Source organism: Cotesia glomerata, linkage group LG3 (genome assembly GCF_020080835.1).
Source record: "Cotesia glomerata isolate CgM1 linkage group LG3, MPM_Cglom_v2.3, whole genome shotgun sequence".
NCBI classification, from domain to species: domain Eukaryota; kingdom Metazoa; phylum Arthropoda; class Insecta; order Hymenoptera; family Braconidae; genus Cotesia; species Cotesia glomerata.
The window spans coordinates 30,066,422-30,081,782 of record NC_058160.1 but is presented as its reverse complement, the minus strand read 5'-3'; the positions used below and the strand labels follow the sequence as shown (position 1 = coordinate 30,081,782).

The window sequence follows — 15,361 nt, the reverse complement described above, 5'->3', positions numbered from 1 at the left end:
GCTTCCGTTCTAGTGCCGGCCAGTATGTTCACTCCTTTTTTAATAAACATTTATAAAATATATATTCAATAACGCGATATTAATATCTAAATTTCACTCTTTTTCTTCATTTTTTTAGTCTTTAAAAATCATTCATAAAGTTAGCCGACATTTTTTATTTATTTAATTTGAACAAAAGAATATTTATCAAAAAATTGCACTTAAATTTTACATATTACATTTTTTAGTATAAAAATTTCCAGATGTCAGCTAACTTGATTTTTATAGAATAATAATAAAGTTAGCTGACATTTTTAATTTTTTAATTAATTTTTTATTTATTAAATTAGAGCAAAAAAATATTTATTAAAAATTGCACTTAAAATTTTACTATGTTTTTTCAAGTTAGATTTTTTTCTATTAAAATTTTCAATAAAAAAAAATTTTTTAATTTTCAGATGTCGGCTAACTTAATTTTTATAGAATGATAATAAAGTTAGCCGACTTTTAATTTTTTATTTATTAAATTAAAGCAAAAAATTATTTATTAAAAATTGCACTTAAAATTGTACAATTTTTTTACAAATTACATTTTTTTCTATTAAAATTTTCAATAAAAACAATATTAAAATTTTCAAATGTCAGCTAACTTAATTTTCATTGAATAATAAAGTTAGCCGACATTTTTTATTATTTATTAAATTAGAACTAAAAAATATTTTTTTACAGTTTTTCAAATTTTTTTTAAATTTTTTTGATGAAATTTTTCAATAAAAAAAATTTTAAAATTTCGGCTAACTTAATTTTTATAGATAATTCTGAAATTTACAGACATTTTGTCATTTAAAAAAAAATTTTAGCAATAAAAAAAATTCCACCTAAAATTTTTAAAAAAATTAAAAGCGAATTTTTTAAAAAATAATTAAAATCTAAATATAATAAAATGTCTTTTAATTTCAGCGTCATTTTTGATGTTATTAATATATCTTAAAAAAATTTTTATTGATTAAATATTTTATTTATTTAAATTTTCAAATTAATTAAAAAAAATTTTTTTTTAATTAAATTTTCTCTAATTTCAATAAAGATTATATTAATTACACTCTAATAAAATTAATTTGCACGGCTCGTGTCAAGACTGAACGTCAGAGACGTGCTTATTAAATTAAGTTGATAAATATTTAAAAGATCAGTATTAAATTATCATCATTTAATATTAAAACAAATTACAGCTTAAGATAAAAGTTAATTCGCGGTTTAAAAAAAAAAAAAAAGTAACTTCTTATCCTAAATCCTTTCTTCGACCCCCCTTCCCCAAAATGCGCGCTTAGTAGGCAATCTTGATGAAACAAAACTTTTTTAATACAGGGTGTCTATAAATAATTTATTTATAAGTGGCATCTACTGTCAAACACAAAATTACTATTAATAAAATAAAAATAAAAAGTAATTTAATTATTTATATGAAAAGAACGCACAAACTTACTCGTTGCATTATTAGCGGTTTTGTTTTCAAAATATATATATATATATATATTGTAAAATTTTTTTCTAATGATAAATAGTCAGGATATTTATTGTCATATTAAATTGTAATTACTAGTAATAATAACAATAATATTAATATTAATATTGTAACAAATAAAATAAAAATACAAAAGAAAATATAAATTAATAAATTAAGAATTACCAAATAAATTAATATTGTAAATTAATAATTAAATAACTGTTTAAGGGTCTAGCAGACGCACTAGAACATCTACGATCATTTTATTTGCGCATTAAATCTCAACCAAATAATAAATAAAAATACTATGTATAAATAAATAACAAAATATATATTTGTGATTGTCAAAAAAAACAATTTTTTTTATCTGACGATTATACAAACTTCGTCTCATTATTTACAAACTAAGCAGTTGAATTGTACAATTAAAACAATTAATACCTTTGTAAATTAATAAATAAATAATAAAATATTAAATACCGAAGGATTAAAGTGCGCTGACGTGAAAAGAGTTTTTTTGCTAAATCTTTACAACCAAATTTATTTCTTTTTCTGTCATCGCTCTTTTCGTGTCAACGTTTTATAATTTTATTATTTTACTTTGTTTACAATAACAATCATCAATCACGAAATAAATATATAAGAGGCTTTACAGGATGGTTTAATTGCGAGACATCCCCGAAAAAATGGATTAAAGCAGTTACTTCTTTCCTCGATTGTCAAAAAATAATATTATTGTATCCACCTTGGTAACGTGAGCACCTGTAGCGCCGCAATATGTGAAGATCATTGTTATATCTTTGTATGAACCTTTAATACGCAATAAAACAAAATATATATATATGTAAATAAAACTTATCTACTGGCTTTGATTATTTACTTTTTTTAATTTTATTTTTTATTAATTTTAATCCCTTAAAATTAATAATTTATCCTTTAAAATTCAATTTTCACAATGCGCATGCGCTATTCATCCTTTTGAACTCTAAACAAAGTAACTCAAAAATTTAATTAATTTCAAATTAGAGAAAAAAAAATTAACTTAAATCAAGAGAAAAATTCTTGAATCAAGAATATTTTTAAGTTAAAAATAATTTTTCTCATTAGAAATATTTATAATTTTAATTATTAATTGATTTTTTCAATAAAATTTAAAAAAATTGATTAATTGTGTTTGTTTCTGCTAGATTTAACTTAAAATTTAGCTCTTTAAATTAAAACAGCAATTAATTACACTGAAAAAAAACTTAATTTGAATTAAAATGAAAAATTCTTGAACCAAGAATATTTTTAATGATATTTTGAAATTAAAAATAATTTTTTTATTGAAAATATTTATAATTTTAACAATTAATTGATTTTTTTAATAAAATTTTAAAAAATTGATTAATTATGATAGTACTTGCTAGATTTAACTTAAAATTTGGCTCTTAAATTTAAAACAGAGATTAATTACACTGAAAAAAAATTTAATTTGAATTAAGACGAAAAATTCTTGAACTAACAATATTTTTAATGATATTTTAAAATTAAAAATAATTTTTTCATTGAAAATATTCATAATTTTAATTATTAATTGATTTTCAATAATGAATTTTAAAAAATTGGTTAATTATAATTGTATCTGTTAGATTTAACTTAAAATTTAGCTTTTAAAATTAAAACAGAGATTAACTACACTAAAAAAAAAATTAATTTGAATCAAAAGAAAAATTCTTTAACCAAGAAAATAATTTTAAAAAGTTTAATTGTCTTTAATCAAGACGCAAAATTCTTAAATTAAGTAAAATTTCTGATTTAAGAATTTTTTTAGTCAAATCAAAAAGATAAAGTTCTTCAAAATTATTTACTTGATTTCAGTTAATTTTTTTTCTGTAAATTTTACAATATTAAAAATTAATTTTTTCAACCACAATTTAATTTTTCACCAAAATGATTAAAAAAATTGATGATCGATGACCGGTCAATGCGCACGCAGGTTGGCAACAGGTAAAAAGAACAAGTGCCTTGAGTCTTTCACAACAAAATGATAAAAAAAAAAAAACAAGCGACACTCAACGCTCTTTGTATTTGACTCGCCCGTACAGGACCATTCTCTGTATTTGACTCGTCCTTGTCCATAAGAGCTGTGTAAAATCGTCAAATACAGAGGAAGAATGTGGTCAAATACAGAGAGCGGTCAAATACAGAGAGGTCCAATACAGAGAGCGTCGACTGTAAGCAGCGAGCAGGGAAAGCCGCAGGTGCTTCGCAGGGTAAGAGGGGCAGGGGTTTATCACTAAGGTGGGAGTCAAACCTGACCGGTTGGTAGGTTCAGCTCCGGGTTCTGGTCGACGCTCTTCGATCGACAGTCGCACACAGGAAGTCAATATATTCAGGTGAACGCTTTTAACATGTCGAGTTACCTGTTTCGTACCTGGACTCTTTCGATACCATGTAAGTTTCTTTATCAATTTTTTAATTAATAAATCAATTTTTCTTTTTGAATTTCAAATTTCGCCCGCGTATTTTTACTGTTTAAATTTAAAATAATTTTATATCCACGGAAAAATATATTTATTGTTAAAAAAATATACATTTGATCTAAAGTCATGCTCGGAAGAACATAGCATCGTTACGGTTAATAATTTTAGTTATTTTATTGTTCATATTTTTATTTTTATTTTTATTGAAAATATATAAATTTAAATGCACAATAAAATAGTCTGACATGTTCGCAAAAGTTAATATTGAATAAAATGAAAGGAGCAATGACTTAAAGAGTATACAAAATACCAAATGCACAATAAGTACATGAAGGTACTGTACGTTTAATAGCGCGTAGTGTTTATGTATATAAAATCGGTCTGTACTATTAAACACGACGCAAGAACCAGTCAAACAACATTCCCCGACTTATAACTGTTGGATCGAAATTCAAGAAGAGAGAGTATTAGTATTATATATGCTACAGTAACTTTGTGTACAAGAACAAGCATAAGAATAAGAAATAAGAACGCCAACGCTTGACTTTAAGGCCACCATTTTGGTTGCGGTTTGATCTTCGACATTTTATATTTTATTCTTGAGAATAAAAGCTAACAAGTTGAATTAAAGAGGAAGAGTTTGTCAATAGGATAATCTTTTTAATAATAATTAATAATACATTCTATCGGAAGATGATTCTTACAGATGACATAAATTTTTGCGGATGTGGTTGAGACTTCCGCTCATTACTTTGTTGTAGTTAGAAATTTATTTGCTAATCGTTGAAAATTTAATTTATTTTTTTATTATACAATTTGGTTTTTTTAAAAAATTGCGATCATTGTTAACTGTAGAAGTAATTAGAGTACAGAGCAATTGTCGATTAGATAACTTACCTGTAATGTTAAATTAAATTACAAAGAAGAGGTTGTGTAACTTATTGTTCGCTAAAAAATATAACGCGTAATAAATGTGCGATAAATAATAAATAGCAATTGATATTGATATCTCTAGGTCGGCTTGTTATTTAAATTTATTAGCATATTTGTATATAAATAAATTTTTATTGCAATCGGGAGCGATGAATCATAAATTCCGTGGGAATTTTTGTTTAAAAAATCGATACGTTAACGTAAATAATTGTTGTTTTAGAGATAAAAAACTGCCATAAGTAGTTTCTTTTTATCAAATAGTGATTGTAATCTTCACTAAGGAGTTTTTGATTACGGTTAGTTTGAGAAAATAATTTTCATGTACATTAATGAGGTGATTCATCGGCCGGAATATTTTCTTGTCCTTGAAGCGTATCACTTGTAACATACTTTATGTATATACACTAATCACTTATTGAAATTATTATTTTACATTCCGACACGTACACTACGTATCACCAATGGAACCGATATACCTTCATTTTATGTCCACATGTTCTGTTGATTTTTATTTTTTATTCTATTGTAATTAAGTTAATAACGATTTTAATTATAATCAATTTCTTTTAACTGAAAATTGTTAAGTATCGAAACAATAATTTTTTATTATAAAAATGAGCTTTTAATTTTTAAACAAAAAGACAAAGATCAAAAATTATTTTTTATTCATTAATAATAACTATGTGACTGCCGTGATTTGTGAACTAAAAAAAAATTAAAATTTTGGTTTATTAAATAATGGTTTTTGTTAAGTTGCACTGTACTTTCTTAAATATTGACTTTTTCAAAGATATAAGCTCATCCCGATGTTACACTCATCAAGAGCTTTCATTTGAGTACCCACATGCATTTTGATATATTTGTCATATATACATATATATATAAAATATATGAAAAATTTATATAGGTACTCAAATAAAAGGTCTCGATGAATGTAATGTCGGGGTGAGCTTATATCTTTGAAAATGTCAATAGTTCACAAGATATTTGTTAAATTGCGCTGTAATTTCTTAACTATTGACGTTTTTAAAGATATAAGCTCATCCCGATGTTACACTCATCAAGAGCTTTCATTTGAGTACCCACTTGCATTTTTGATATATTTTTCATATATACATATATACATATATATATATATATATATATATATATATATATATATATATATATATAATATATATAAATATATGAAAAATGGATGTGGGTACTCAAATGAAAGGTCTTGAAGAGTGTAACATCAAGATGAGCTTATATCTTTTAAAATGTCATTAGTTAACAAGATACAATGTCATTTCTTAATTATTGACATTTTTTAAGATATAAACTCATTTCGATGTTACACTCATCGAGACCTTTCATTTAAGTACCCTCATGATATTTTTTATATATTTTATATATATGGTATTTAAGAAATATATAAATATATAAAATATATGAAAAATTGATGTGGGTATTCAAATGAAAGGTCTCGATGAGTGTAACATCGGAATGAGCTTATATCTTTAAAAATGTCAATAGTTCACAAGATACAAGGTAATTTCTTAATCATGTATCTAAAGATAAAGAATTTTTGAATGCAGCTTAAATAATTCTCATAATAAATTGATTATCGGTGAGAATGAAATGAAACCTTGAAAAGGCACAAATTCAAGTCAAGACCTTTACAATGACACTAAATTTCACTAAAAAACCGATTTTATTAAATGACTATCCTGGAGATAAAATTTTTCTTATTTTTTTAATAATATAGATAATAACTTTGAACGATTGCAGGGTTTTATTATCATTATTATTATTGTTGTTGTCTATAAATTTTTTAAATAATAATAATAATGTAGTAAAGTAGATAAATTAACATGAAACATGAGTAGTGAAAATCCCATTGAGATTATAAAGTCCCAACTAAATTAGTAATGCTACATGATGAACGATAATACGCAATTACCGAAAATGTGAATGCGCGTATTATTCGTACTCGATTGAGTACTAATCCGGTGTAGCAGTACAACCAGATGTGCCCTTTTCAAATTGCTTATTTTTTCACTAAAAATCAATATTCTCTATGCTTAATATTATTTAAAGAAAATCTTTATCAAAAAAGATAAAAAGTTTTCAATAATAAGAATTTTTTTTTTTTTCAATTCTTAATAAGACTTTTTTTCCAGATTAAAAATGGAGTCGTCAGATTCCAAGCGAAACATCCAAGACATGTTGCTGAGAATAACCGAGGGATTGACGTTCCAACGCTAATGAGGAGATAAAAATATTATTAAATATAATGACGCTGCTTAATCTTTTTTTGGTCTTTATTTTGGCGGTCGGGATATCGGAGGCGACGCTGGACCCCGTGGGGACCAAATGCGGGGAATATAGATGCTCAACTTCCGAGTACTGCAGTCGTTTCGACAGCCAGTGCAAGCCGTGCTCGTCTATTTGTGATTCTAAATCTCATAATCGGCAGCTTGATCTTTGTGTCACAGATTGTCAAGGTAAATATTTTTTTTCTCAATCCCTATAAATTTTAAAAAATAATTTACGAGGTCCTTTACTTGGAAAATACTGCGTAGAAAGTCTAATGTTTTGTACTTTCTATAATTTATTTTATTACCGGGATTGGAAACACAAATCCTAATAATTTTCCTCTAAAAATCCTGGGACACAAAAAAAGTCAGTTTTTCTCACCGAATTATTTGTTTTCTCAGAATATAGACTTTGTTGCATTCAAAAAATTTATTTCTTTCGTCATTGACGGCACAAAAGCCATAAATACCGGTAACTTTATTGTATAAGTATACAAAATTTATACAATGTATGTTTTTATTATATAAAAATAAAATAAAATAAAATAAGTGGTTAGAAGGAAGATGCACAAATTTACTCAAATAATGAGTGGGATGCATCTCTTGTGAATAGGGCGTGCCTGTAATAAATTCCCGTACAATAACTTTTTACCATAGCATTATTTTCCTCGTGAAATGATTCAGTCACTATCATATTATTATTATTATTTTCCTTTAAATTATTACACAATGCCAACAACAGACTATGACAGAATATTTCTAGTCGACAAATTTAAAATTAAACCCTTGTTATTTTTTATCTTCCCAACTTGCAAAATAGAAACTCAATTTATCATAGTGAGTACATACTATTTATTATTGGGTACATAAATATTAAATAAAATAAAATAATATAATGCACACTATTATCCTTTGAAGTCAAATATTTAAACAGCAGAAAGCGATTGTACCAAAATCAAATTAATTAATTTACCTCTCTTTGACTCGTTACTTACATATTGTAACAGTTGCCGTTTTCGAGTTCGCTAATTTATTAACATTAATAAATTAATAAATTTTTTAAATAAAAATATTTAATTATAAACTATAAAAAATCTCGCGAGTGAGTTTCGTAAATAAAACCGCGGTAGTAAATGTAAAAATAAAAAGATGACACACTCGATTGATGATTATTTCATTGATGCAGGAAATTATGCAATTGATTATTGAGTAATTGAAATTATTGCATAGTTTATTACTCCTAGACGGATAAATATAAAAAAAAAAAAAAGAACGAATGTGTATTTTAATTTATTTTTATATTTTTTTCCCGGGACATTTAATAATAAATGATCTATAATTCAAACGATGACAATGGGGATTGGATAATAGGGTTCACCTGAGTATACATATGTACACTTGAGTAACCTAAGCCTCAATTATTCTACACCTGACGCTTAAGTCGAGCTATGCTAGATGGAACGGCTTGAGGATTGGGGGATAGGGGAATGTTCTCCATATATATTTATATGACTACAGCAACCTGCTGCCAAGTATAAAGAAGTTAAGCGAGTTTACCCGATGACTCATCAGCTTCTTGGCTCCTTTTTTTACCTTACATTCTCATTCTATTCTACTTCTTTTTAACTTCTACACTCTACACCTCTGTAGAGTATAGTGTGCTACTTTCATCCAATCTTATTGTACAATAGAACGCAACGTAACCCTGTAGAGTTCTGTTCCTTTCTTGGTTTCGCGCCAATTCAATACACCTTTTTTTTTATCTTTACTTCTTCCCTGTAATTTCGAACCAAGTCAGGTAGATCTTTTTCAAGTCTTCTCTTTTATTTTATTTCGGGTATTATTTTGACATCAATAAAGTTTATTAAATTTGTTTTTGTCTTTAATTTAAAAACAAACATTTTTTTAAGTGTAAAATTTTTTTAATTTATTATCTATATTATTAAGAAAATAAGAAAAATTTTGTTTTCAGGATAATCAGATGATAAAATCGGTTTTTTTAGTGAAATTTAGTGGCATTGCAAAAATCTTGACTTGAATTTCTCCCTTTTCAAGATTTCATTTCATTGAAATTACCTTTCATCTTGTGAAATATTGACATTTTTAAAGATATAAGCTCATCCCAATGTTACACTCATCGAGACTTTTTATTTGAGTACCCACATCAATTTTTTATATATTTTATATATTTCACAAATACCATATATATAAAAAATATATAAAAAAATCTTTGTGGGTACTTAAATGAAAGGTCTCGATGAGTGTAACATTGAAATGACTTTATATCTTAAAAAATGTCAATAATTAAGAAATGACATTGTATCATGTCAACCAATGACATTTTTAAAGATATAAGCTCATCCTGATGTTACACTCATCAAGACTTTTCATTTGAGTACCCACATCAATTTTTCATATATTTTATATATTTATATATTTCACAAATACCATATATATATAAAATATATAAAAAAATTCTTGTGGGTACTTAAATGAAAGGTCTCGATGAGTGTAACATCGAAATGAGTTTATATCTTAAAAAATGTCAATAATTAAGAAATGACATTGTATCTTGTGAACTAATGACATTTTCAAAGATATAAGCTCACCCCGACACTACACTCATCAAGACCTTTCATTTGAATACCCACATCAATTTTTCATATATTTATATATATTATATATATGTATATATGAAAAATATGTCAAAAATGCATGTGGGTACTCAAATGAAAGCTCTTGATGAGTATAATATCGGAATGAGCTTATATCTTCAAAAACGTCAATATTTAAGAAAGTACAGTGCAATCTAACAAAAATCATCATTTAATAAAGCAAAATTTTAATTTTTTCCAAGGTTACTAGTTATTATCTGAAAATTATTAAAAATTTTTTTAAATAAATGTGATTTAGAAAAATAAATTATTTTAAAAATTTTACAAAAAAGAATGTTTAATTGTACATTTAAGTGAAAAATTAAATAGCGAAATAATCTCTCGATTTCGTGCCATTAAAACAAGAACATAAATACCGTTTTTTAATATTATCGCGCGTAGTGAACACACACATATACATATAAGTATGAATATTAAAGTATATAGTAGTATATAGCATAAAATAGAACATAAGAATAAAATATGAAGGAAGGTAGTATGTGCTGATGACGATGCGGGAAGCCTACAGTAATTACACCATTGTATAGAATTGCGGGGTATTGTTTGCAGCAGGTTGCTATCACGACCCAACTTGTAAACTCAGAATTGCGTCTGCGCGAAATTAATCTATTATTTCTCTATTGCATATATAACGACAACAAATAATAAAAATAAAAATAAAAATACATAAAGATAATGTGTTGGATTGTTATGATTTATATATAAGTTATAAGAAATGAACGACGTATAAAAAGTGGATTTATTTTTTGGCTCTGTATAAATCTAGCATTAGTCTTTTATAATGTCTGGTGGATGTTCTTGTATCGTTAATGCAGAAATGGAACCCGACTGCGGTCGAGGTTTGACGGGGCCGAGGCTGGGACAGGAAAAAGACTGTAATGGTGTACTGCAAGAAACATGATGGATGACACGATAGTTATATGTAGATGTATAAAACTTCCGGTAAATCATACGTCAATTTTTTCACAACTCCTCCGACACCATCAATGTAACAAGGCTAATGATGTCGTAAAAGTAAAAAATTTACTCACATTTTTTAGATTCTACTACGTGCTTTACGGTCTCAATTATTTTTATAAAATTATTTTTAGGTTTTATTTCTTGTTAAATCATTTTTTTTTTAATTTTAGTTCAATTTTAATATTTATACAAAATTATCAAATTTTTCGTATTAAAAAAAAAAAATTATAAAATACTTTATTAAAAAATTTTAATAAAAAAATGATTCAATTATTTTTTTTTTTTACTTATAATTAATTAATTTTGAATTTTTACGCCTAAATGAGTAAATAAATAAATAAACAGCCCACCATATCCTAATCTCATCTTTTAGTCGAATTTATAATAATCATACTCTAAGTCAAATTATAATACTACTGATATTAACAAAATTCAAAATGTTATACTTTAATTTGGAAGAATTTAAAATTTTTGCCGGTAATTGATTTTTTAATAATAATATTATAATGCTTAGATTCAATACTTTAGTAAAATTTATATAAGATTCATATTATAAGTCAAATTATAATACAATTAATATTAACAAACTTGAAAATGTTATACTTTAATTTATATAAAACTACTCACTATTAATGTAACATACTCTGTATGTTCTAGGGTCGATTAAATAAAATAAATAAATACACTGATAAAAGGATTTGTTTATAGTTATAAATATTTGTTAATATTTAACAAATCATTTATTAAAGACCACTTTTTAGTCCTTAATAAATATTTCTTAGTATTTAAAAAGATTTATTAATATTTAATAAATGAATATCAGATTTATTAAATACAAACAAATCATTTTAAATACTAAGAAATATTTGTTTAATACTAAAAAGTCGTCTCTAATAAATGATTTGTTAACCATTAACAAATATTTTTTGGTACAAATAAATCCTTCTATCAGTGTAAAAACGGAGCTTGACGTTAAAAAAAGGGAAAAGTGATGATAATAGTTATAAAGTGAAATAATTAAGGGTATAAATAGTTAAGTGGAATACTGGCGATAATGTAATAACGATAATCATTAGAATTAATGAAGCAAGTTTCGAAGACAGGAAATGTCGTGGAATTGATAGACGCGTTAGACTTAGCACCTTGGAAGTTTGTAAGTTTTGAACTGCGGCTCGTTAACACTCTGTGCCAACTCGATAACGAGCTGGCTTCCGTTGAGTTAACAAACCTGATGTTGACGCTCACTACAACCTTATGCATGTAAACATATATAGATATATACACACATACACATGATGTTTACAGAAACTTACATACATACACATAAACAATCTATCAACGTTGAACGTCTCTTATCATCCTTGCGCATCTTTGTATTCTAAACAAATTTGCTAATCAACTCTATTGGATTATATTTTACACCCTCGCTTCAAACGTCTGTTTGTCTTAACTTTTACAAATTAACGCTCGTCAAAGCTTGGTTAATTATTATGTTAAAATAAAAGAATTATTTTATAATTTTGCAGTCAAAAAAAATTTATATAATTCAAGAAAATAATTTTATTTAATAAAAAATTATTTTTTTTCAATGTACTTAATATTTTAAAAAGTACGTAGTAATTTAATTTTTATTTTTACTTTTACTTTATATTGAACATTAACTTTCAGAGTACCTGCACGACCAGAGATACGTACTACGTGCAGAGCCGGGACGAGATGAGAACTTAAGAGGTAAGTTAGTACACCGTTAGAATATTAATTAGACAGTGTGAGTCATACTCTCCGAGAGATTAAGTGACTGTAACTCCCGTGATAAATGTAGGAGGAGATTTTAACGGTTTAATTATTTAACAGAGGATGATATTGTCTCTATTTTACCAAAATCTACTGATCTGTTTACTTTAAATTATACCAAAGTTTCCTTTTTAATTGTTCGGGAAAATTAATTATTCAAGAAAATTTATTCTAACTTTTTATTATATCACGAGATTATTTTTATGTAGAGTCATACAGGATAATTTCGCGATGCATATCAGTCTGCACGCAATATATCGCTTGATTTTTTCTGCTACAAGACTGGCACAGTATGACATGCACGCGATTTTATTTATGTTCATCCTAGATCGTAGAACTCGCTTTAAGAAATAACTGGACAGGTTAGACCGAAATTCTACTTCCTTTGTTCTAATATTTTTTATTTTTTCTTCTTTAAAAATTATTACAAAATATTTTTTTTCAAATTTATTTTCAAATTTATTAAAAATATCTAAATTTTTTAATAAATTTTTTTTTAATAAAAAAATAACTAAAAATTTATATTTTTAAAATTTTAATAAAAAATTAAAATTTATAAATATTTTTAACTTATTTTTGTTTAAAAAAAAATTTTAAAAATGAAAATTAAAGAATTTTTTTAATTATTTTATAATTTTTTAATTTATTAAAAAAATTATAAATTATTAAAAAAAAATTATAAAATCTCACGATTTGGCAATAAAATAAAAACTTATCGAAAAAATAATCATAAAACTGTAAAAAATTCATATAAAATTTTAAAAAGCTTTTAGAGAGAAGTAATACCATAAATAATTGATCAAATTTCCCTCTTATGGAAACTAAAAAAGTAATATTGATTTTTATAGAGTAAGTAACTCTGCTTTTGAACTCGAGTAATATAAATTTCTATATATAAATGGTATAAGCTGTAAGAAATGCATCAACTTGATGTAAGATCGATAAATCCAATCTCCACGTTCTTTACCTATGACCTAAGTAAGAGCCGTAAAAACCTCGGTGTAATCGACTTGACCATAACAATTGTTATCTGGATTTACGAGGGTAAGTTTTACTGCCAGAAAAGAAAAAAACCTTAATTTTAAGAGTCTACAAAAGTTATCTTCCGGATGATTCAACTAAAAACTTAATAGGCAATAACATTATCATTAAATGTTCACAGAAGATGTTCAACGGCTGGGATCGCTGGTTAAAATTTCCCTGGCGCTAACGCTGATAACGATCCTCGCGATAATAATCTTCCTGATACAAACAGTCGTTAAGTTCAAGAGGATCCGTTCCGCACTGGAGAAGCTTTTCGGGAAAAAGTGGGCCAAGAACAATAACAACAAAGTAAGAACCGACGTCGAGGCTGTTACCGTCGTCAAGCCAGCGTCCAACGCGGTGATTTCGACCTTGCCGACGATAAGTGCTGCAGTTTCCCCGCCGTCTTCGGCCTCCCAGGGCTCGGACAGTAAGTCTAATTCTAACGGGTCTTCTACACCGGACACCACCAGCACTAATGTATCCAGAAAGTACGCGAGCGAGGATACTACTCTAGAATTCGCGTATGACAACCCCGCGATGACACCCTCCCCAGAAAATCTTAAGGATAATTTTAAGTCCAAACATGAAAGCTCATTTTAAATTTTTAGAATTTATATTCAACTTTTTTACATTCCATTTTATTACATCGGTACTGTGATTAAATTTTTATTATTAAATAATGAATTTTGTTAAATTGCACTGTACTTTCTTAAATATTGACTTATTTAAAGATATAAGCTCATCCTGATGTTACACTCATCAAGAGCTTTCATTTGAGTACCCACATGCATTTTTATATATTTTTCATATATACATATATATATATAATATATATAAATATATGAAAAATTGATGTCGGTACTCAAATGAAAGGTCTTGATGAGTGTAACATCGAGATGAGCTTATTTCTTTAAAAATGTCAATAGTTCTCAAGATACAAGGTCATTTCTTAATTATGTATCTAGAGAGAGCATTTTCGAATGCAGCCTAAATACTTATCGTAATAAATTGACTATCGGTGAGAATTAACTTAAATCTTGAAAGGGCACAAATTCAAATCAAGACTTTTGCAATTACACTAAATTTCACTAAAAAAGTCGATTTTATCATATGACTATCCTGGAAACAAAATTTTTCTTATTCTCTTAATAATATAGATTTACAGACATCAAACTATTTTTTATTTTATTCAAAAACTAAATTTTTTAACATAAAATTTTTTAAGATTAAAGAAAAAAAATTCTTTTAATAATTTTTTAAAATAAAAAAAAAAATAAATTTTTAACCGATAAAAAATGTAATTTTTAAATTAAATCTTTAATTACAGTACCGAAAAATAAAAAAAGTGATAACTAAATATTTGTTAAAAGTTTATAAATTTTTACTCATCAGTTATTTTGAAGGATGAATTTTTTTTACGCCCACTTAATTAAACTTCGGGCTTGTTGTGTTTATTTTTTAAAATTAGTATAAAATATAAAAATAAAATATTGATAGAGTTATCGATAATTGGTATAAATGGTTTATTAATTGATAATACGATTAATAAGTGAGTAAATGATAATTAATGTTACACTCGTAAACCGCGCGGCTGTGTGACTTAAACCGTAATTTTATTCCGTAAACAATAAATAGTTAAAAAAAAGTAATTATTAATTATTAATTATCATTATATAATGATGATAGTTGAAATGAATGTTTATATATATTTATAAAAACGTG

The 15,361-nt window shown here is 25.8% G+C and overlaps 1 protein-coding gene and 1 long non-coding RNA gene across 3 annotated transcripts; one reads left to right on the top strand and one right to left on the bottom strand.

Moving 5' to 3' along the window:
• Positions 1-2,036: 2,036 nt before the first annotated feature.
• Positions 2,037-3,541, bottom strand: LOC123260569. The gene is made up of 2 exons (XR_006508474.1): positions 3,415-3,541; positions 2,037-2,296 (listed from the first exon to the last, which is right to left on the bottom strand). It is a non-coding gene; the product is annotated as an uncharacterized LOC123260569 (long non-coding RNA).
• A 244-nt stretch (positions 3,542-3,785) lies between these two features.
• On the top strand, positions 3,786-14,324 carry LOC123260568 (protein grindelwald). 2 transcript variants are annotated; one of them, XM_044721731.1, is made up of 4 exons: positions 3,786-3,922; positions 7,050-7,373; positions 12,488-12,550; positions 13,779-14,324. In XM_044721731.1, the coding sequence occupies exons 2-4, from the start codon at positions 7,163-7,165 to the stop codon at positions 14,237-14,239; spliced, it is 735 nt and encodes a 244-aa protein (XP_044577666.1). In that variant the 5' UTR covers positions 3,786-3,922; positions 7,050-7,162; the 3' UTR covers positions 14,240-14,324. The 2 variants fall into 2 exon arrangements, with proteins under 2 accessions (XP_044577666.1, XP_044577665.1); XM_044721730.1 differs by having other exon boundaries at positions 13,776-14,316.
• The last annotated feature ends 1,037 nt before the right edge of the window (positions 14,325-15,361 follow it).